This window comes from Pteropus vampyrus, unplaced genomic scaffold (genome assembly GCF_000151845.1).
Source record: "Pteropus vampyrus isolate Shadow unplaced genomic scaffold, Pvam_2.0 Scaffold137, whole genome shotgun sequence".
NCBI lineage: Eukaryota > Metazoa > Chordata > Mammalia > Chiroptera > Pteropodidae > Pteropus > Pteropus vampyrus.
The window spans coordinates 1,616,554-1,641,148 of record NW_011888918.1 but is presented as its reverse complement, the minus strand read 5'-3'; the positions used below and the strand labels follow the sequence as shown (position 1 = coordinate 1,641,148).

Here is a 24,595-nt window from a genome sequence, read left to right as displayed (position 1 = left end):
GAATACTTGTGTGTGGCATGTGTGTTAGACCGTAACTGGCTGGAGGAACACTTCTGGGTGAGGGTCTGGTAAAAATAAGCAGGAAGTGCCAGAGGACACAGGGAGGGTTAATGGTTTCAAGTACTGACAACTGTCAACCAGCAAATGCTACAGGGATTTGGAAAATGACATTTCTTCTAGATACTTTAGTAAGCATTTATCCTCTCAAACCATAAGCTTACAGTGCCTTGCATAATAAATTATAATGGATTTCACGTAAACCTTGTTTTAATAAATAGAGCATCATGGCTTAAATTTTAAACCACATTTACAGATAAGGAACACCTCTAGGCCCAGACAGGAAACACTGAAGCTACTATAGCTAGAAAGAATGCATGCCCCACATGCATTTTAAGCCTAAAGAGCAGAGACATAATGGCAGAGAATACCATACACATGACCCTCTAGAACAGATAACTAGAACCAGAGGGAGAGCAGAAGACCGGGTGAAGTCCATGCAACTGCCACCTGATTTCCTTATCATGCTGCAGAACCAATAGAAAACTGTGTTCCTTAAGCTAAATGTAGGTTTCCTGACTTTAAGCGAAACTTCCTCTCATTGTTAACAATTATATTAAGTGCATTAGCTACAGAAGGGCATCCACTGATAAATACAGAATATTAGAAGAGCAAAAAGGAAGCTACACAGATAATCTTGTTTCTTCAAATATCAGAAACTTCCACATCATAGCAGTACGTGAACTCCACCTCCCACAGGCTTAGTCCAAAAACTTCCTGTTGGCGTTTGCACCAAACAAGGCTCCCCGTACTTCTGGCATCATCTGTGAAGAAATAAGATCTTTAATAAATAAGCGTTGTCAACTGTTAGAACTTGGAAAGAACTGCACATCTGAACCATAGGTGGCAAGTCATTAACCCCTCTATGGCTAGGAAAGAATTCACAAAGCTAAGTGCATCAAATCTCTCCTTTACTTATCTGAAACACTATTATGGAATCCTTGGTAGGAAACTTAACCAATCACAAATTTGGGGTTAAGACTAACTGCTTAAAGAAGACAAAGAAAAAACAAACCCAAAAAAACTAAAGCCATTACTATCTAAGGCTTGTTATATTGTGATGTAGGGAGAAGAATCCATTAACTATATTTATATTACCTCATCATAATATTCTGATCACCTACATTCTTTTTTCAACAAATATTTATTAAATGCCTACTATGTATCAAGCACAAAACTTATAATGCAAGTTTGTGCTAAGGCACTCGTTATGGCAACTGAAAAATTCTTAGGGTTTAATCTCAAAACTTCTAAGGCTGCACTGTTTAACAGAGTAGCCACTAGCCACATGTGGTAACTGTGCATTTGAATTGTGGCTTGAGACTGAGGAACTTAATTTTTAATTTTACTTTACTTAATTGAAATATCCATTTGTAGCTAGTGGCTACTCTATAGGGCACAAGAGCTCGACAGTTAAATTATGAGGTGATTAATACTCAATGACAAAGTGCTTTAGCTCTAGCTCAAGACAAAGTAGCAGCAGTGAACTACCACTACTGGAAGACGTCCAGTACTTTTAAACGACTGAATTTTCCTGCCTTGTTTCCTAGAGTTTATTTGTGTAAATGTGGGAACATATGAAAAACCAGCAGCCCTATTTAAAATACTTTAAATAAGTATGCTAGTTCCCATCATTCTTGCTGGAAAAAGAACTTCAGACAGCAACACATGTACTAAATGTATACAATAAAATCCTAGATAAACAAAACACTTGTTCTGACACCAAATCTTCCCTCATGTAAATGGCATTGCTTCAGTAAATGCCACTAAATACCTAACCCCCATTCCTTTAAAGAAAATGTCAAAAAATGTGGAAAGAGAGCAACAAATCCCAAATACTTGTGAATGGATGTGAGTTCTCTTTATCACTTCAGAGTAACAGACCAACTAACGAGAAGTGTTCCCACACTCACCTGCTGGGCTATGAGATCCAGCCGGCTTTCCAGGGTATTGGAAACCTTTATTTTACGATCTCCATTATAGATCTCAACTCCACCAGCTCTACAAAGAACAGAGGAAATAACAATTTTTATAGATTTGAAGAAGACAGATACACACGCTGCAATTACTTTATTCCCTGGAGGAAAGCCATTTTGGTATGTGGAGTGTCTAAGTACTACAAGGGACCAATAAACGTAAGCAATAAGCTTAAAATTAATTCAGAAAGCTTCTTAGGATTTAAGGTATGGTGATAACTGTCATTTACCAAGTGATTGCTCTGCCAATTTGATTTTCTGTTATAGCACCTAATTTAATTCTAACAACCTCCCCAACAAAATGAGAAGGGTGGGGGTTTGATCCAGGTTTGCAAATCAACAGAGTCCTCATCTGAATGTTTCCTCAAGGTCCAATCCTGCTAATTACCAAGGGTATTGATAAGGCCAAGTTGTGTACCAGATAAAAGGTTCCACTGCAACCTTGTGCCAAACTCCCGCTCACAAAGTCCTGCCTCTAGCCATACCTCACTTATATCATTTCTTTCCTCGCAGTTTCTCAGCACTTAGAGGCATTAGGTAAATAGGTAAAATTCTATTATTTAGAGCCTCAGGAATGAAATTCCTTTGCTACATAATTTCATTTTATCAAATATTTCTTGAAATAAGCAGGCTATGAGACAAATGCTGGGTCAAGTTTTGCCAATTTTCTTTGGAAAATTTTAATGGACTATGACAATATTGTTTTCTTATTCATCCTTCCTCCCACCATTTCTTCATTTCACCTATCTTTGGTTTCTCTTAACAGACTTTGTCATTCATAAGGGCATAGTTGGTTCTTTGCTGAAATCCTAACCCCATGGGAGAACGCCTCCTGTATGTCAGGGACTCACATAAAACCCTGAGCTTTCCAGAACGTCTGTCTTCCCAGTAACTCTACGGGGAGTTTTGGTATTCTCACCATTTTACAGGATTAAAAAGGTTGAATAAAATTACAAATTTATTGACTAAAATAATAATACTTAAAATTCCACTTTAAATTTGTACTGGAATAAGCCCACAGTCCCTTAGCTGCAATCATGAAATTAAAAAAACTCTGAAAACAAAAAATTTAATTCACGTGACACCAAAACCTGCATTGACATCTAGTCATTTCGCAGTATGTGACTAACAAATCTATACTTATTTATTTATCCCTCATATTTCCATTCAGAAATATTAGTATATTTGATTACAGGGATGCTATTTCACACCCTGTTGGGGATATTATGTTACATGTGGTATATGTACTTTATTAACTTTTCTAAACACTGAAATTCAAAACATCTGGTCCCAAAAGTTTCAGGAACAGTGGTCTTGACTGAAGCCTATTATTTACCAGAGCATGAACCAAGTGTTTTACATCTCGTCTGCTTAATCGTCAAGATAATCATTTGAACTACTATGTATACTGAGCCCTGAGCATGTACCAGGCATTGTGTTAAGTGCTATACAGATATTATTTCATCTCAGCTTCCAAGAGTTCTGTGAGGTAGGTGTTGTTATCCCAATTTAGAAAGAGGAAATCAAGTGAGATTAAATAACTAGTCTAAGACTACCTCGCTAGTTAGTACATGGCTGAGTCAAGAATCAAACCTAAATTTAACAGTTATGCTCGAGCATTTTTCACTTACTTACAAACCTCCTCAGTTTAAAAAGCATTTCCATCTCTTTCCTTACTTTATGAAACAAAAAAGCAAAATCAAAGACTCCATTTTACAGATGATAGAAGTTAGCCTCAAAGTCCTATGGCCGGCAACAGGTCTTACAGCTTCAAGTCTGGTGCTCTTTCAACTCAGTTCCTGTGTCCCAAGGACTCTGCAATGTCAGTCAGTGGCGATCCTAGGCAGCAGCAGATAGGTGCAACAGAGAAATGACCCTGGCTCTACCCTTGTCAGGAGTTCCCGCTGCCAGTCGCAATTGCATGAAGTTTACTAGGAATGCTGAAGAAATCTGTCATTTTCTCACCGTCAACAGAAGTATCATTGATGTTTGCAATTCTATATCCAAGGAACCCAACTGTTAGTTACGTATGACTTCTCTTGTTTTTAATAGTAACTACTTAGAGATAGAGATTATATTCCTCAGCATGTGATACAGAGATGTGGACCCAGCTTTGAGTTCTGGGTACAGAATTAGTGCTCCTCCTCTGCATAAAGAACTGACCGTCAGAAGATAGAGGTTTAGATAGAGTATATCTACCCGGCCACCAGGGAAAGACTGCAAAGGAACACTGCAAGTGGAATATAGACATAATGCTATCCTTGTGACGATGAGTGCCTTGGAGAAAACAAGGCCCAGAATAAAGAACGTTCTCCCAGTGAGAGAAAGCCAGATGTTAAAAGCAGAAATACTCCTTACATTTCCTCAGGCAGGTAGGCCTCCTGATCAATTTGGACATCAACATCTTTTTTGGTGGCAATTTTGTACATAGGGATTGCTTTTTGCACTGCAGCCTGGAAAAGCAGAAAATAATGACAGGCTTTAGCAGAAACTATGAAGCAGGTATTAAAAAAAAAATCAACAAACTATACAAGCAAAGATATTCCTATTTATTTCAAGTAAGAGAATAGATGAATTGCTGGTGGGAATGTAAAATGGTGTAGCCACTGTGGAAAACTATGGCAATTCCCCCCAAAATTAAACAGAGTTGCTAAATGATCCAACAATTCTACATCTGGGTACATCCAAATAAGTAAAAGCAGATACTTGAACAGATTATTTGTACACCATGTTCATAGCATTATTCACAACAGCCTAAGTGTCTCTTGACAGATGAATGGATAAACAAAATGTGGTATGTACATATAATGGACAGTTACTCAGCCTTAAAAAGGGAGGGAATTCTGACACATGCTACAACACAAGATGAATCTTGAGGACATTATGCTAAGTGAACTAAGTCACAAAAAATATTTATGATTTCACGTATATGAGGTACCTAGAGTAGTGAAATTCACAGAGACAGAAAGAATAGTGGTTGCCAGGGGCTATGGATGGAGGGAATGAAGAAATAGTGTTTAATGGAGAATTAGTGTTTAACAGGAATATGAAAATGTTTTGGAAACGAATGGTGGTGATGGTTTGCACAACGATGTGCATGTACTTAGAGCAAGTATACCTTTAAAATGGTTAAATTTATGTTATATACATTTTACCAATTTTAAAAAGAAATGAGCTCATTGGGAAAAAAGATGCAAGTGAGTTTTTAACTACTATAGTGCAATTAGTGTGATAAAACATAATTAGTGATAAGTCCTACCTTTGAACAATATTATGCACACTTTAGTACAAATGTAAATAACATTTTCTTGAAGGAACTTTCATATTTTTCTCTGACAATATTACTAGTTGAAGAGATTTATATGCATATATTCAACTCTTCCCTGCTCTTCAAATCTAATTTAGCAGCACTGTGAGAGCTAGTCATGCTCTCTACTGGATGCCGACACTGTACTGTTTCAGGAAGAAATTTGCTTGACACACCTAACAATACAATCATGTCATCTTGAAAAGGCCAACTGGCAGCTTGGATTATAGCTCTGGTGAATTCTCTGTATGTCTAGCTGTTATATAGGTTCATAAATGAGGCCGTCATCACAAACATAGATCCACGTTACTGACGGAGTTGGTAAACAAGAACCACAATTTACTAATTTGTTGTAGAAACTAAAAGGAATGAATGCCTAAGTAATCCAGCTGGCAAATTCTTTCCTAGAAGACAAGTTATTTGGGGAGACAAATTATAATAAAAATGGAAATGTATTATGTATTATAAATGTATTAATTTATGAGAAATGTGACTGCTAAGGAACTAAGCACACACATCCTTGCCTGAAAGGAAGCTACATGGAAAATTTTAATCTGAAGAGTTACTTGATACCACAGAATCAGAGCTAGGGGAGGATATTCTATGACTCAAGGTTTACCAGCCTCAGGCTCCTTTAGTCCAGAGCACCCACCTACTACTACAACCTATATATACCTGCCATGGGGCCAGCAGGTCATCCCTTAGACCAGGGAATCTTCTCGCTTAGATAGGACATGGAGGAGCACCTCAATACTTGCCCCTGGGACTACAGCTATGTTTCACTGCTGATCAACCTCTTTTCTGATACCCACATTCTTTCTCTAGGTATAGGAATGTATTAGGTTAGAGCCAAGCCTTGCTAGTCTGAGACCAGTCTGCCTCGTTAAGATAGTGTTGCCTATCTTTGCTCCAATCCGGTAGGTGCTGCCTCTGTGGGTATGTGTTCAGAAGATTATAGCATTACAAAGTCTCTAGAAAGGGAGAGGGTTACTAGCTCAGCTGGCAATTTGACTTCTTTAAGAAAAGAGATTAGAGGCTGAGGTCACTTAAATGAGTATCTACAATGTGTTAAAACTCATCTAATTCCCATGGGTGAGCTGTCATCTATCAGAACATACATTTCATCTCTTAACTTTTTGATCTTAAAAAAAGAAAATATCTCTTCCTCTAAGCTCTTTTACCTTAACCAGAGGGAAATCCTGTTTCCGGCAACGAACAATCATCCGGGGCTCCAACAACTGGTACAAACCCTGTATGACATAATCAGATATGATTAGTAGGAAATGCTAACTATAAAATAAAGCAAAGCCAAAACAGAATGTTTTTATGATAGTTCCATCTAGTTTTGAAAAATATCCCTTTATAAATTCCCCCAAAAGATAGCATATACAGTGACAACATGAAATAAGATCTTGATATCACAAACAAGATAAATATACCCAGGGCTCTGGTGGTAGAAACAAAATTTATATGGGAGTCTTATCTTATATCAATTAAGTTGAAGTCAAATATTACTGTAATTAGCATGAGTAAAATAAAAATTCATAGCAAAGCAGTAAAGAGTTAAAATGTATATAGCTTTTGGTCTAAACCCTAATATCTAAAGCAAGTATTTTAGTGGTGAAATCATATTAGGGAAGCTAATTTAAAGCTTTAAAAGTTAAAACTAAATGTTGTAAGCAAATCTGACCCCTGAGTTACAAAGGATTAACAAGACAATTTAAACACAGGGAAGCCTAGAATTCTGAACCAATCAGAGAAACATTACTGTTCTCTCATGCAGTACACATTTCTATTAGATGAGGAAAAGGACAAAAGGAGAAAAGCTAAAATGAGAAAACAGGACAAACAGAGCTGGCCTCTAATTTATCTTAACTTTGAAAGAATTGTGGCTATAGACTACAGTAGACCTGGCCTATAAGGGTACCTGGAGGACCAGTCCATCCAGCAGCACTTGGTACCTGGTTGTATCTTTTACCACCTTGCCGAGTCTCTGTTTTGCTTCATTTAGTAGGTCCTACAATGAATGGAAAAGAAAAAAGTTATCTACACATCTGGGCAGTTGGCACAGAACCCATTGTGAGGCTAGTACTGGCTTATGCCCTTGCTTCACATTTTATTGCTGTGTTTTCATTAAACAGTCTCTGAGATCTATGATGAATCACATGCTTTGCTAAGTACACTGATACAAGGAAGCAGGAAGCACCATCATGGCTCCCAGGGAGGTCACACACCAGAAGAACAGCCCAGATTATCAATCAATTCAGAAACCTACACAACTAACATGGATTTACATGATAAAGATTTGAAAAGCAAGTTATTAAGACAGTTATACAAGATGATTCCATTTTTAATTAAAAAAAACTATATGTCTGGATAAAGATCACAGTACCATCAATGAATTATCTACAAATACTCCTTGTTTACCTCTGGGAGGCTAGATTAACAACGATTTTAACATTCTTTATGCTAATTTGTAAGGTAAATTATGATCAATAATGTTACAAATCACTAACATCCCAGTGACAATCTTTGATTCTAAATTTAAACAACTTTCTGATTATAATCCGGCTCCCCATGCAGCTTTTCCAAGGAGATATGTATAAATTATTGCAGTTGGCATGTCAGCTTACCTATCAGTATTTTATAAGTTTGCAAGGGCATTTTCTGTCCACATGAACCTAACAGCCTCTAAGGAGTCTGAAAATATTAAGATTCTAGTGCTGGAAAGCAGGAAATCAAAAGCCGACTATGATGTCAACATCAAGGTCATGTCTATGTGGGTCTTGTCTAGTTGGAAAAATCAGACATTTCTATTTCATCTCTCTTTAAACCACAAGACTAGAAATCTCTATTTCAAGATCAATGAATCAGAATTTAAATGTTTTTCATTTCCCTTAAAAAAAAAACAAACATAAATTGTGAGATTTAGGGAAGTGATAAAAAGCTATCATTTATCCAACACCTATTTTGTTTTAGGCATTTCCCTAGTCATTCTACCTGGGTCATCTAATGTGATTCTAAGTAAACTTCAGGTATATGTTTTTTTCCCATTTATAGGAAATGGAAGGTTCAAAGAGGCTAAAAAATTTGCCCACCAAACAGCTGATAGTAGTGAAACAGAATTTCAACCCTCAAAGGGATTCCAAAGCTCTTAAACCTGGCAAGCATCTGGACAGGCAAGGAAAAAGGATAGAGAAAAATAACTAACAGCCTGCAACTAAGACCAAATCTGGTAGAAGAAAAGCTTGACTACTTCCTTTGCATTTTCACCCTGGTTCTCTTATTTTTCACCTTCCTTCTATCTTTTGTCAATATCCTTTTCCATCCACCTGCTTGACAACTTACCTTCCTTTCATAATTTTTTACTCTGTGGATTAAGCTGGAAATAAAATCTTTTAAAATGGCAAAATCCATTTAAAGCATATGTGTGCTTTTCATGTATGGGTAACTCTGTTTCTTCTATAATTTCAGAGTGTTTCATCACCCCTCCATGGGTTTGCCAAACTGTAAATTACTGGATGGCAAGAAGTTAGACTGCAAAGGGCTAGGAAACAAGTATCTCTAGAACTAAAATTATATAAATGTTTATTTTCACAAAACTCTCATTATACATTAGAAAAATTAAGGCTCCAGCTGTATACTGATTTCAAACTCCATGCTATTGAATACTTTACATCCGTTCCAAGAGATCAAAACACCAGTAGTTCACACAGCTCAGCTTCTTTAGAGGCCATGAACACTGCCTTTGGTTTCTTATTGCACACTCATTTCTCACTTTTCAAGCCATTATAATCTGGCTTTCTGCCTTTATCAATTCACTGAAACCACTCTGGCAAAAGTCAGAAATGACACCCTGACTGCCAAATCTAAAGATCACTGTGCTCTTCCTACTTTGATTCCTTGAAGCATTAGATGTTACATTAGATTACTATTTTGTTCTTCAGGTTTTCTGTTCCCTTGGCTTTTCCTTATTATCCCGCAATATGACCGCTTTCCCCCATGTTTTCTCAGCAATCTTTTTTTTTTCCTGCATATGACATCTGATGCTCCTCAGTTTGTTTACCTGGCCCTCTTTTCTTCTAATTCTACATATCCACATCGATTGCTCCACCTGGGATCTATGTGCTGTCTGTTTATTTCCCAACCTCTCTCCTAAGCCCAACTCAAAACTGTTCATTTGCATTCCCACAGCAATTCAAACTCCAAGATTTATCATCATCCATCACCTGCTCCTCATCCTGTACTTTCAACCTATCATCCATCTACCCAGTTGCATAACCCTGTAACCCTTAAGTCATTCTTGACTCTTGCTTTCCATTCACTCATCACAACCTGTATGTCACCAAGTCCTATGAGCTCTACATTTTTAGTATCTCTGGAATGAGGCTCTTGCCATTTTGTCATCTTTTTTTGCTGTTATGGTGGTTTAGGCCTTTCTACTTCTAGACTTGAAAGTTAAGCAGTACCTCCTGGTTTCCACTCCTTGCTGTCACCAGTTCTCCTTCTCTAACACAAATCTAAGCCTGCAGCAGTATTTCTCAGTGTGTTCCCAGACCACCTACATCAAGATTGCTCTGGGCCACATATTTAAATGCCAATTCCTGACAGCAACATAAAAATCTCTGGAAATGGAGCTGAGAGTCTGCATTTTAACAACATCCTCCGGGTCATTTTTATACCCATTAAGTTTTGAAAATTAGCCAAAGGATAAATTCCTTGTTCTTCAGCAGGCATTCAAGGTTCTTTTACTTGAACCTAAATTTCTCTCTCAGGCCTCATCTCCTACAGCTCTCCATTATATCAGATTGATTCCAATTATAAATGTAAACATGTTCATTCCATACAACCACACCTTCTATATCCTCTCCCTCAAAAATCTGAAAATCACTGTGAATGATGAGATGTTACTAAAACGTAAAACAATTGTGTGAATATTCTGGAGAGTAGAAAAGTTGAAAAGCACTGGTATTGAAAAAGTAAAAAATAAAAAAAATAATAATAATAAAAAAAGATCGGATCCATAGTGTAGTGGTTAGCACGTCTGCTTTATACACAGAAGGTCCTGGGTTCATGCCCCAGTGGAGCCACAGTCCATGGTCTACAGCCACACCACCCTGAACAAGTCCAATGTTTGATTTTGGAAGCTAAGCAGGGTTGGGCCTGGTTAGTACTTGGATGGGAGACCACCTAGGAAGACCAGGTGCTGTAGGTATAAATAATGATAATACATAATTAAAAAAAGAAAAAAATCCATATTTTTGTTGTTTTTTAAAAACACAACTCATACTCAACCAGCTAGGATATTAAGTTCCATGAAGGACTTGATTTTATTACATCCCTACTATTTAGAATCATGCTTTTCATTTAGTAAGCATTTAAATATTTGGTAAATAAATGACTGATTTGAATTTTAGGTATCAAGTTTTTTTATTCATGACACCTAATATTTCCTTCTTAAAGCCAAACTAGTAATTCTTTATATATTTAAAAAGACTTAAAGCATTTTCCAAAAACATATCCAACAAAAAAATTTAATTTTTTAAAAGTTAGAAAAAATAATAAAATATAAAAAATAGGTGAAAAGTATCAAAAAAAAATAAAAACAATAAAAAATTAAAAGTGAGGTCAGATCTACTAAAGCGCTGGGTTATTTACATCTGGTTACATCTGGTGCACTGGTATGCCATCAGAGACTATATCATCAAAAGTGTTTCTATAGTATATCAGGTGATCTTTCTCAGGATCTTTTCCATTTTTAATATCATTACTCTTCAAAAAGGCAGCATAATTGGTCAATTTTATAACATTTAACAGTATGTGTTATAATCTTTGGTACTCATATTTAGGAATGCTGCTGAGACATTTAAGCTATATGCCTCTAAACTCTTAAACTGTATAATTAATAGCATCTATGCAGTAGCTGTCAGTTATTTTTTTCTCTGGGCATTAATATCGAAAGCAGCAACTTTTGGTCAAGGGGCTTTCTCAGCATTGGCACCAATAGGCTGGGAGACTATTTTAATCCCCCAGGCTTATTATGAGAAGAGTTACCACCTGAGGAGATGGTGTGGGAAAGGAGCTCACATTTCCTAAATACTATATGTTTGTGTTAAGCTAGAGGATTTAAATGTGTTCTCTCGTTTAATCCTCATAAGAACCCTCTGAACTATCATAATATACTAAACAGGAAATTGAGGGTCAAAAATAATCATTTACTCAAATTAACATGGCAGAGTTGAAATTTAAACTGAAAACTGACTCTTAAACTCAAGTTCTTCCACAAAAAAACTACATTCCTTAAGCTTATAATATTTTTCCAAGAGCGGCTTATAAATTAGGTCAATCAATTCAGGATGCTAAAGAAATCTGAGTTCCCCTGGAAGGAAAGCACCTACTGATTACTGAAATTCAACATTTAAATGAAGATACTAGGTAACAGTTGTCCTGAGCTTTTCACATTTCCACAAAAGCTCTAGTCCTTTTGTATTTTATACAGAATAAACTATTCTCATGTGGCAAGGCAAATCAGCAACAGATTTCCTATTTTTCCACATTCCTAAAACTTAAAAGCACTAAAATTTGAAGTATTATGGGAATTATACTTCTGAATGTCAGTCCCTCACAACATTCTGATAGACATTTCCAGCTGGAGATTTCTTGGCCCCTTAAAGTATGTCCAAAACTGAGCTGGTTATTTTTCTTAATACAGCTTTTTCTTCTACTTTCCCATTTTTGTTAATGGAACCATCATTTTCCTCATTAGCCAGGTCTGAAGTTCAGTATTTAACACTGAACTTGGAAGATCAGTAGTCAATGTCTGAAATGTCTTCCTATAAAATGTGTCAACACTGTGACACCATGTCAGATTCATCTAAGAACTGACATTTTACAATATTAGTTTGTTTCTTTAATGATATAAGAAAATGGTATACTTTCCAATTATTCACGTTTTATGGCTTTTTCAGAGAGGTCTTTTATTCACTTACATTTATTCCCAATAATTTAATAATTTTTGTAGCTATTATAAAGAGATCTTTTTACTTGATTTGCTAATTGGTTATTGTTGGCATATAGAAAACTAGTAACTTCTGTATGTTCTCTTTGTAGCCAGTCACCTTTTGAACTAATTACTAGTTCTTATTGGTTTTTTTTGGATGTTATTTTCTGAGTAGATGAATATATCTCCAAAAATGGTAATATTTCTTCCTCTTTTTTCCCCATTTTATAAGGAATCCAAGGCCTCTGCAACAATGAATAACAGTGGAAGCAGCAGGAATTCTTTAATTCCTGAATATAAAATACCTCTGAGCTTTCTCAAGTAGACAGTATGTTTCTGTAGGTTTCTGCTCTCTTCCTAGGATGACAATACTGCCCAGTTTTGTGTCTAACCTCTTCTCTATTAAATTTAGCCTACACTCATACATGAACCTTATTTATGATAGTCCCCATAAAATAAAACAAAAACTTTGCTGGCTTTCTATTGAAAATAGGTGAAAACTCTTTGGCCTGCACTCACGGCCCCTGTGTTAACTTCAGCCAACCATTCTAGCCTCTGTACTGCCTATCACTCTTATATACTGTATATAATCCACCCATGGTTTTCTGTAAGATCCAAGAGAATCTATGAGCTGTTAAATCAGAGGGTCCTTGGAGACAGAGCACATACCTTAATCATTTTTATATTATAATACCTAGCATAATGATTTGCTGACCAAATCATTTCTCTCTCTAAAAATCATTAACTCCTTAATTAGCTAATATTAACTAGTGAATTCTCGAAAATAGGCAAATAAACAAATATTTTATAATTTTGTAATAGGGGCTAATTACTCACTGTAATAAGGTCATCTCTCGCTCTGAGGACTTTAAGCCTGGCTTGATTCATCAAATTGGACATCTTACTGCAAACAGAATAAAAAAATAGTGTATCAGTAAGCATAGAAAACTACAAATACTTCTCTTTGTACATAACACAAAGAGAACTCCACTGAAATACATTTAGTAGTTCCTACCTATTTTCAAAGACAAGGAAATATTTATTAAGTGCCTACCAAGTGCCAAGCAATTTCATATCAGTTATTTCAATTTAATCTTTCAATAATTCTGTGAGGCTTCTATTTTCACAAATGAGGAAAGAGAAGTTAAGCAACTTGCCCAAAATCAGATAAGTAAGTCATCCATTTTAAAACTTGAACCCATATTTGCTTGACTCCAAAGTACCTGCTGTCCTCTTGAACGACTGACTTTGTAAAGATTCCAGGATCTACTTACATTTTCTTCTGCTGCTCTATCTGCTTTTCTTTCTTCTCATAGTATTCCATAATTTTCAGTCTCTGGGTTTGCACAAGACGACCTTTCTCAATGTTGAACTCTTCTTCTGCCTACCAGAGAATTAATTAATTCAGGACATCTGATTTTAACAGTTTTATTTTAAGCAGCTAGTGACCACAGGTACTTTCTTATAATCACCTTATTCCTTATCTAAAACAGGAAATTTATTATGACTTGTCTTCAAAGATTACTTAAAATTTGATCCAGGATAATAGTACCTTGCAATAAAGTTACAAAGGATATAATCAGGTAAAATAGTCTATGTCTGAAAAAAATTATTATGTATTCTAAATTGAATCCATTTGTTTACTAGAGGCTTAATGAAAAGAACACAGAATTTGGAGTTTAGAAAATCTGGGTTACTGCTGAAAGAACAATGTGATATTCTGTGTATAAACAATGCGCAACTAGAAATATCTATACAATTTCTAAATACTGACTATCATCTTTGTAACAACAGGAGCTTTAATTTTATACCTTATATACTTCCAAGCTATATATTTTTTTGCAAAATCACAAATTAATAAAAAAAAAACAAAATACTGTACCCTCCCCTAACCAACTATTGCAGTTAGCCATAGATGCTAATGTCTGAATGCTGGATTCCATGAAAAAAATTAATCTACTGTCTTTATTTCATTTTTTACTTTTAATATGTTTCACTATTTTATTTTGGAAAATTTTAGACTTACAGAAAAGTTGCAAAAATATTAGACTGTATCTCTACCCATTTTTAAATATCTTATCTTACACACAATTTGTCAAAACTAAGAAATTAACACTGATATATTACAATTAACAAAAACTCCTACATTATTGTTTCCCTTATTACTACTTAATATCTTTTTCTGTTTCAAAATGTTATCCAGGTTACATTTTATTTAGGTATTGTGTTTCCTCAAATTTCCTCTGAACTGTGACAGTTTCTTCAGTCTTTCCTTGTTTTTCATGACCTAGATAGTTCTGAAGAGTACTGATATTCTGTAGAATGTCCCTTAATTTGTGTTTGTCAGATTTTTTTTTAATAATTAGGCTGGTAATACGGGTTTTGAGGAAGCATACCACAGAGGTGGTGTCCTCATCCTGCATATTTAGGGGTAACCTCATGAATTATCCACATCACTGGTGATATTAACTTTGAACACTTGGTTAAGTTCTCTTTATGCACTGTAAAGCTAGTATTTTTACCTTTTCCTTTTTTTTTTACTTTTATTAACATTTATTTGATGAATCTACTCCTGGACCGTAAGTTTTTGTTTCTTCAGTTTCTCCTGGGACATCTTTTCCTTCTGTGCAAGCTCCTCTTCTGGCTCAGGAACACTCTGCTCTGTTTCAGTGAGGACCATCTCAGTGTGGCGGGGGGCCGCTCATGTAGGGTTCATCCGCCCATGAGCTCTGAGCTCTGTACGTTCTTCACTGCATCCTGGGAGTCTTGTTCCCCTGTGTGTGCTAATGACCAAAAAGTCTGCATCTAAACCCTTTAGTTCAGCATCACTCTCTGCATTAAGCACGTGCAGCGAAAATTCAAAACTCTCTTTGGGCCACTGACTCTGCATCCAGCCCCACTGTTGGGCCTGGGCACACCTACCAACTCTGCCATTGTAACAATGGAATGGCACACACTGTAAAGTGACACCTTTCCAATGCTTGGTGGCTTTTCGGATATGCATACCCTTGATGGCCTGGGCAGTTTCACAAGTGTTCTTAAAGTGAACACAAAGATTTGAACCTCTTGATTTCCATGATTTTGTGGGATTTTCTGGGTCAAGTGACTAGGGAACCATTTTCAGAGGTCGCCTCAGGCTGCTTATGGGAAGAGCATCCTTTTCCATATTCTATTCTTTGGAAGTTGGTTACTAGGTTCAGCCCACACTCTGGTGAGGATAGTGGTTAGGGAGATTTAAGCTCCAAGTTCTTGATGGGGGGCGTTATCTACATAAATTATTTGGAATTATTCTTTAAGGAAGATGTGTATGTGTCTCTTTCCCACCCTCCATCCCTCATCCATTACTTTTCTACTCCCTACCATAAAATTGCAGGACACTTACTGGCAATCAGAATGTTTAGAAAGGAAAATTTATACTTAATGTTAAAGATAAGAGATATTCTTATTAGTACTATGCAAGTATTGCTAAACAATTTTTCTAATTACTATTTAGCAAAGCAAAACATGAAACTTTGATGACTTCTTAAACCTAGAAAATGGAATCTTACTTTTGCGTCTATTTCTTCTGCTTTTTCATTGGCTTCTTGTTCAATAAAAGCCATCATATGCTTAATCTATAAGGAAAAATAAAACATTTTTTTAATGTAACAAGAGAAGAAAATATATCTTTCCTGATTCAGTCAATAATCAACCATTTATTGAATGCATTTTATGTGCCAGGCCTTGTATACAAGAATATATTAGATAGTTTCTGTCTTTGAGTAACCTACAATCTGAAATTTGCCCTGACAAATGAACCAGAAGCAATATTCAATAATGCAGGTAAACAGGACATTATCCTACTCTCAAGGAACTTGGGGTCTATGGGAAAGAAAGGATTGAATATATATTCTCATCTACTTCATACCCCTTTCAGCCAGCAACTCTGTCTTCTCCAACTAAAAGATACCAATGAACTATCTTTACTCCTTCAACTTTCTTACCTCCTACTTTCCACACACTTCAATCTAACTTCTATCCTTCCACTCCACTATAATTACTCTCATAAAATGACAACAATCTCCTTGCCCTTAAATCTTGGCCTATCTTAATCTTTCAACATTTCTTGATATGTTGACCAACCCTCCTGTCTTGGACAATCACTTCCCTTTGCTTCCATGACATCTTTGTTCTTCTCAGTCTCCTTTAGGGCCATACTTTTCTTCTTTTGCCTCCCAGACAGCATTTTTGGATACCCTATACTCACTGTAACCTAAATTCAACACGTTAAATAATAAACTGCTAATCACTCTTCTACCCATCTCCCACTTTGATCTGTCTTGAAGGTTAGTACCAACACACAACTTTGACTCTTCCTTCTAATCATCAAGTCCTATCGATTCTTTTAATAGTTAATTTGTGTGCCTTTCCATCTTCAGCCACTACCCCAGTCCTTGCTATCACCTCAGCTGAATTATTGCAACAGCTTCCAAATTTGTCTTCCTCTCGTTACCTCTCTAATCAACTCCACACTGCAACCAGGAAGATACTTTAAAAATGCCTCTTATTATGTATTACACTTTCCACTCTTATGATAAAGTGCAGACTTTAGAAGGTAATCTGGTTACTGCTTATTTTTCCAGCAACCTGTAACATAACTTTCACCACTTGCCACTCTTCAGACTCTTAGCTCCAGTAATACAGTAGTCCCCCCTTATCTGCAATTTCATTTTCCCCAGTTCCAGTTAACCCGTGGTCCAAAATTATTATGTGGGAAGTTCCAGAAGTAAATAATTTATAAGTTTTAAATGTGCGCCATGATGAAATCTCACATCATTCTTCTCTCTACCCCACCCAGGACATGAACTATCCCTTAATCCAGGGTATCCTCACTGTTAGTCACTTAGTAGCAGTCTTGGTTATCACTGTCATGGTATTGTGGTGTTTGAGTTCACATAACCCCCCTTTTACTTAACATGGTCCCCAAGTGCAAGAGTAGTGATGCCAAAAGATATGCCAAGAGAAGTCATAAAGTGCTTCCTTTAAGTGAAAAGGTAACTTAATAAGGCATTTTATCATCTCACATTGTCACGAGTATTGTACATTTTGAGAGAGACCACATTCACATTTTTATTACAGCATAGTTATAATTGTTCTACTTTATTAGTTACTGTTAATCTCTTACTGTGCCTAATTTATAAATTAAGCTTTATCATAGGTAAATGTGGAGCAGGTTGGAAGCTGACAAGGTCCTTGCAATATGTGAGGTCAACCAAGGGTTGTCTCACCTCTAGGAACCCTCCTAAGAATGGGGAAAATCTATGAAAATGCAAATGATTACAGTAGGATGTGTATGTTGGGTGGGGATAATCTTATTTTAGCCAGCAAATGCATGCTCTTGTATAAATAAAATCGCTCTCTACTCCATCATCTGTAGATAGTGGGCCTCCCGATCACAGCTGTCTTCTTTCTTTTCTCAATCTCCCACAGTTCCCACTCAGGATTATTTTCCAGGTCCGTGCTGGACGTGGCAGGATCTACCACCACTTGCAGGACGCGGCAGGTAAAGAAAAAAACATAGTACATGTAAAATTCAGTACTATCTGCAGTTTCAGGCATCCACTGGGGGTGTCAGAACACACCCCCTGCAGATAAGAGGGAGAAGGTCTTACCATACTATATTTCAGTTTTTCAGTTCCTTGAGTTCACCATTCTTTTTTACTTCCAAGATTTCAAACACACTGTTCCTTCCACTTGGAAGACTCGTCCTCCCCCTCTTAACCTAGTTAACTTCTCAAGCCTTAGCTTGCTTAACTGTCACCTCCTTTGGAAAATCTTTCCTGAATGTCCCACCTATGTGCACTAAGAGCACTCTGTACTTGCTCTACCTAAACACATTCATAATTGCTTGTTTACTTGTCTCTATCCTGAACTAAAATATAAGGTTTGGAACTTGTTAAAGGATTTTAGATCTCTGGCTACAATTAAAGAACAAAGTCCACCAAATTCTTTTGAATGGAGCTTGGGGTGATTGATCCAATTTATACTCTCAAAGGAAGTACTGTCTCTAGCAGGAGATGTAAAATATATCCAAGTGAATATAAAAGCAACACGGCTAATCATACTCACTGGTAGTTTCATTTCATAGCTCTATCTGAAAAAAATGAATTAAAAAAAAGCAGCTGATAAAAAAATGAATGTAGGACTTCTGGATTATTAATTCATTTTCTTTATTAATTCTACCACTTAAAGGTAAGCTCCATGAGTACTGTGATCTCATCTTTATACCACTATAACCCCAGAGCACGGACCAACCACCATAGTAGGTGCTTAATAAATATTTGTGCATGGATGAGAATCTGTTGGGAGTTTTAAGCCTTCTAAAGTATCCCAAATACTTTTTAGAGTTTAACAATCTGGAAACATAGTCCAGATTCTCCAAGTAACACAAAGATATCACATAAGGTACACATAAGTACAAAGTGAGTTAAGATCTGTTTCACGAGAATGTAAATATAATTAACAGTACACTTAAAAATGGTTAAGAGGGTAAATTTTGTTGTTTTATTAATTATGATAATCAGAGCCTATTTTATAAGTAACACAATATGTATAAAATCTCCAGTCTTGAAATGTTTGGAGCATCTAATCCAGAGTTACATGTAAGAAAATCACTGTGACCTTGTGAAAAAGATTAGCCCCCTGTACATTTGTGTATGTGTGTTCGTGGTAAAGAATGATATCTCCACAAGTTCAGTTTGAAGCCTGACTGAACTCAGCCTGGAATTTTAAAAGTAGTTTAACTAAACACAGTAATCAAGACAGGTATTTATAAATACTACAAGGCATATTTGGCCTCTATGGGTGAACTGTAATTCAAACCTGCATTATATGCTACCAGTTTTGACAGCCTGGAGCAAAGTGCATTATTTTAACCCAGGTCAGAGAAGCCTGTTTACAGTCAACACGATCATATTCTGTTTAGAGTTCCAACAACAGTCAATTCCTTAAGGATATTTAACTCCACTCCTGCGGTAGAAAAACCCGGACTTAAAAATATACTTTTTCTCTTCCTGCTAACCCAGTAATTTAAGTTTTTTGAAAAGCTGATGAAATAAATGACCATACTTCCCAGACAAAATTGCAAATATATACATGTATTTTATTACAATGGGGAAGAAGTCAGAGAACTCAGGGCTTATTAAGCGCCTACTCCATGCTTGGTCATTGGCCTATTCATAGCTGAAAATACAGAGAACGAAACACACTGCCTTCCTAGAGCTTCCATATATAGTATGCAGGGGTATAGACAACAGGTAAGATTTCTTCATTCTTTCAATTTTACAGAAGGAAAATGGTTTTGGTCTAGATTCCAAGAAAATAAACTGCTTTATCTTTATATTTTTTCCAGAGAAGCCTTATTCTTCAATATATTATAACAAGGGGGAAGGATGAAGGAACAAGATAAAGAAGAGAATTAGTACTAATGACTGAACACTACAGTATGTGGAGGGCTTTGTATATTTTTCCACTGCATCAATTTTTCCTACAGTAAATATTAGAAGCAGCAGTGATAAATGTTCAAAAAGCCCACTGTTTTGTAAGAATATTGCAATATTTCTTAAATTTCTCCATAGATACTATTTTTTGTTACTTTTTTTTACCTAGTGATTAGCGCGAACCATTTAAGAAGAAACACTACTCTTCTTAGTGCATATTAAGAATAAAATGCAAAGATATTTTCAAGGAAATGGAAACATCCAAGGAAAAAAACATCGTATTGCTCATCTAAGAAGATTCATAAGCCAGTGAGTGTGCTTTAGTTGGAGAATTTTCCTGGTAATTCAAATAGAAGTAGCCTTAGTTCTCTATATTTTGCAGAGATTAAACTGCAGCCTTAAGCTTCCTTCTCTGAAAAATCAAGTGGCAATATGACTACTAAATGCAAGGGCTGTGATCTCAGAATATCTATTGGCAAGACAAATGAAAACCACTTTTTCCCATGTCATAGGAATTTCAATGCCACAATATTCTCCTGAGATATTTTTGCATTATGACATTCCTAATGCCTACAAATATGAAGGTATGGCTCATTTTTAAAAACTAATTTCCCAGGACTGATTATACCCTCGCAAAATTGATGTGCGTTCACTATTGTCCTAACAATTTTTCCCATAAATCTTGACTCTACTTTGTGCCAAACACTGTTAGGGACTGGGGCTCATAAACGTAAGAAAAAGAGTTCTACGTTTGGCCAATATTAATGTACAGACCAGTGGGAGACCAACCATACAATTTATTTGATAGATGAGATTCGTTTAAGATGAAGATGAACAGTTCATAAATTCTCTCCTCTAAGTACTCTTTCCTTTCGCATACTGTGAACCCTTCCCTCAGGGTAAAAATCAAATGAAGAGGATATTTTCAATCCTTGTTTTCAACGCTCCGCTCTACCAAGCACAGCAAGTACCCAGGGAAAATACAGACAATGTGGGAGCCAAAGAGCCAGGGGGTTAAAGGAGGCGGCGCGCAAGACTCGAGAAGTCACATGAGCTACGGAGCTAATTCCGAGTCAACGAGACACCCTCCCGTAGACAGACCACCAGGACCCGAGGACTTGGAGCAAGGGACCCTCCTCCGGCATCCAGGGCTGCTCAAGGCCCGCGCCCTCCTTGAGCCAGGTTCTAGCCCATCACCCCGGGACAGACGGCGCGGCTTCGCAAGACTCAACCCCAACCCCCTCACCTGCTTCTGCACGTCAGCATCGCTGAGGGCCATGGCGAAAGCGATGCTAGGCCAGTGGGCAACTAGCTTGAGTTTAAGATTGAAGACAGTGGAAAGAAAAGGTAAAGAAAAGAAGGCGTAGGTTCCGCCTTTCTTTCCTTTATAACCCCAGATTCCAGTTCCTGCCAGGTGACCGCGCAGCCCAGACGTGAGTCTCCTCAGCCAGTGGGAAGAGAGCAGACCCCAGGAAGTCCCGCCCCCCGCCCAGCCCGCCCTTTTCCTGGCTGGGCTCGTGCGCCTGCGCGAGTGGCACCGCCTTGTTCTTTTACTTCGCTGTCTCGTGATTTTTGTGCGCAGTTTTCTTCCACAGCTTTCTTTTCGGTGAAAAAGAGGGAAGTTCTTGAGTTCTGGCGTCTGAAATTAGTGGAGCTAAGTGGATTTCTCCAGCCTTATGGCCCTTGCAATTTTTAAAAAAAACTTCAATATTTTATTTTTACAGAACCAGAATTTAGTATTTTACTTTCGTAGTCTTAATGAAGCAAACTCAATATTTTACTTATTAATAGATTTTTAAAGTTTTGGATTTACAGAAAAATTAAGAGAGCAGAGAGTTCTCATTTACCTTTCTCTCACACAGTTTCCTCTTATTAACATGTTAGTGTGATACATTTGTTACAGTTAATTAACCAATATTGATGTATTAACGGTGTCCATAATATATTTGTATTTCCCTAGTTTTAACCTGTTGCAGGAAGCAAAACCTGACAAGAATTTAGAGGCTCAGACAACTTTGTTAGAGGAAGGAGAATTTATTAGGCTGGCGGAGCTCATGAGGCTTAACAGCCCTAAAGCACGAGCTCGCTTTGGTTAAAATTATTACAGTGTATCTACCTCTGTAGTGTCTATGGAGGAGGTGCGTGATTCCTTTGAGGTTTCATGTGTGCCTTATGACTTAGGATGGGGAGGAGGAGCTTCCGGTGGGGGAGGTGCTACAAGGGAGAAGGAATTTTAAGACCACTGGTTTTATAGGTCGTTTGTTTTGCGACCTTGGCGTTATCAGAACTGATATAAGATTCTCGAACAGAGAGACGGGACATTGAGGCTATAAGTAGGAAGCAACAATTATTTATTTTTTTTTGGTGGGGGTGGTGGGGTATGGTAATGACTATTTTCCAAGCTTATATATATATATATATTTTTTTTTTTTTAACATTTTTTTATTTTCCTCCTTCCCCCTCCCGTCTGGTAACCAGTGGTCATTGTCCATGTCCATGAGTCTCTGTTTGTCCTGTTCATTTGTTTCTGGAAGCAACACTTATTAATGCCAGCACCTGCTCAGTGGATTCCTATCCAAAGGCTGAGCCCTGATTGAAACATAACAAGCAGTTTTATATAGTCTTGTTTTTCCTACACAGCTACAGAGATAAGGAAGGACATTAGTTGGTTGGCAAGCCATGAATCAACAGATGTGAGCTGGAGAGTCCTTGAGGTGGGGAAGTCAGCAATGGGGCAAAACATGGTAGCTAGAGAGTCCTGGAGGGGTGGGGGAGAGGGCAGTTAGGAATGGACTTTGGCTGAGTTGGTCATTTCTGCAAGCCCTTTCCTTTGCATTTTTTAGATGCCTCCTTTCCTCTCTTAAACCCAATGCCCTTTTTCTGTTCCAGGATCCCATCCAGGATTCTACATTTCATTTAATTGTCATGTGTCCTAAGTTTCTTCTTGACTGTGGCAATTTCTCAACCTTTCCTTGTACTTGATGACCTTGCAGTTTCGAGGGGTACTGGTTAGGTTTGTTGTAGGATGCACCTCTATTGGAATTTTTCTCATGACTGATGGGGGGTTATGGGTATTGAATAAGATTACAGAGGTAATGTTCCATTTTCATTATGTGATATCAAGGGTTCATGCTGTCAGCATTTTTGACTATTGATGTTGACCTTGATCACACAGCTGAACTAGTGTTTGTCAGGTTTCTCCACTGTAAAGTTACTCTCGCCCACCTTTTTATATATTGTACTCTTTGGGAGTAAATACTATGTGCAGCTCATACTTAAGATGTGAGGAGTTATGTACCACCTCCTTTAGGGTGGAGTATTTACAAAATCTATTTGGAACTTTTCTGAATGGGTCGCTGCATTTTTTTCAGCATCATTCCCAGGACCTACTTAGAATTATTTGGAAAATTAGGGCAGAAATTCTTCCAGACTTGTTTGCTTCAAGCCCCAATTTTTTTTTCCCCCAACTATAAAGGCAAAGACTTTGGAAAACTTTATTTTTAGGGTAGACTACTAGTAGTAAAATTATGCATCAAAGGGTTCACACATTCTTAATAATACCTTTTTTTGAAGAAATTTCAAATATAGTAAGAATAGTATACAATGAACTCCCTCACTTAGACATACCAATTATTATTAATATTTTACTATATTTGCTTTATCACTTTCCATGCTCAGACAATCCCTGACTTAACAATGGTTCGACTAAAGATTTTCATTGTAAAATAATGCAAAAGCAAGATGCATTCAGTAGAAATCCTACTTTGAATTTTGATCTTTTCCCAGGCCAGCGATATGCAAGATGCAGTATGATACTCTCCTGATGTTGGGCAATGATAGAGAGCTACAGCCCCCAGTCAGTCAAGAGTAAATAATCAATACGGTGTACTGTGTTGCACACTTTTGGATATTGTGTTTTGTGGTTTTGCATCCCATGATGTCTACAAAATGCCCATTTGTGTCTCTAGTCCCCAGTGAGAAGAAGACTGCAATTACTCTTGCCCAACTATAGGCTAATGTGAGTGTTCTGAGCATGTCTAAGGTAGGCTAGGCTAAGCTATGATGTTTGGTAGGTTAGATGTAGTAAATGCATTTTCAACTCACAATATTTTCAACTTAGGTTTATCAGGACATAATCCATCATTAAGCTGAGGAGCATCTGTGTATGTGTGTGTGTGTGTGTGTGTGTATAATTCATGACTAAATAGTTCAGCGTGTGTTTCATAAGAACAGGGGTGTACATTGATCAAATTCAGAAAAATTTAACAATCCCATACTCAAATTTTGCCATACGTCCCACAGTATCCCTTGTAGCAATTTTTTTTGATCCAAGATCCAATCCAAGATCACCTATTGTATTAATTATCATGTTTTTTTAATCTTTAAAATCGAATGGTTAGCACCTCAGACTTTGTCTTTTCCTAATAGTGACATTTTTGAAGAGCGCCAGAAATTTGAAGAAGCAGTTGTAGAAAATCCCTCAATTTGGTTTTGTCTGATGATTTCCTCATAATTTGATTCAGGTTATGCATTACAGAAATTACAGAAATGCTATACATGTGATATTGTGTCCTCAGTGCATCACACCAGAAAGCACATGTCAGTTTGTCCTTTTAATGGCAATGGTACATATTTTAAACAAAAATTTTTTAACATCTATAGCACCTGGTATTCTTAGGTGGTCTATCCAAGTACTAACCAGGCCCGAGCCTGCCTAGCTTCCAAGATCAGATGAGATCGGGCACGTGCAGGGTGGCATGGCTACAGACAATGGTAC

The 24,595-nt window shown here is 37.0% G+C and overlaps 1 protein-coding gene, 1 non-coding gene and 2 pseudogenes across 2 annotated transcripts; 2 read left to right on the top strand and 2 right to left on the bottom strand.

Annotated features, from left to right (window-relative positions):
• Positions 1 to 249: 249 nt before the first annotated feature.
• On the bottom strand, positions 250 to 21,261 carry ATP6V1E1 (ATPase H+ transporting V1 subunit E1). The gene is made up of 9 exons (XM_011367789.2): positions 21,065 to 21,261; positions 15,889 to 15,954; positions 13,615 to 13,724; positions 13,178 to 13,244; positions 7,268 to 7,357; positions 6,522 to 6,590; positions 4,392 to 4,486; positions 1,971 to 2,058; positions 250 to 821 (listed from the first exon to the last, which is right to left on the bottom strand). Exons 1-9 carry the CDS (start codon positions 21,095 to 21,097, stop codon positions 759 to 761), a joined length of 681 nt encoding a protein of 226 aa, XP_011366091.1. The 5' UTR covers positions 21,098 to 21,261; the 3' UTR covers positions 250 to 758.
• On the top strand, positions 10,358 to 10,430 carry TRNAI-UAU. Its single transcript has one exon. It is a non-coding gene; the product is annotated as a tRNA-Ile (tRNA).
• LOC111744593 lies at positions 10,440 to 10,555 on the top strand (annotated as a pseudogene).
• A 3,210-nt stretch (positions 21,262 to 24,471) lies between the features above and the next one.
• On the bottom strand, positions 24,472 to 24,587 carry LOC111744599 (annotated as a pseudogene).
• Positions 24,588 to 24,595: the final 8 nt, after the last annotated feature.

What these genes read in the sequence shown, in the direction of transcription:
- ATP6V1E1 (XM_011367789.2), bottom strand. Translation starts at nt 21,097, where the DNA reads ATGGCCCTCAGCGATGCTGACGTGCAGAAGCAG. An exon ending in ATAGAGCAGCAGAAGAAAAT is followed by an intron (nt 13,245 to 13,614) that starts GTAAGTAGATCC and finishes TTCTGTTTGCAG; the next exon opens with TAAGATGTCCAATTTGATGA. An exon ending in CGAGAGATGACCTTATTACA is followed by an intron (nt 7,358 to 13,177) that starts GTGAGTAATTAG and finishes CATTCATTGTAG; the next exon opens with GACCTACTAAATGAAGCAAA.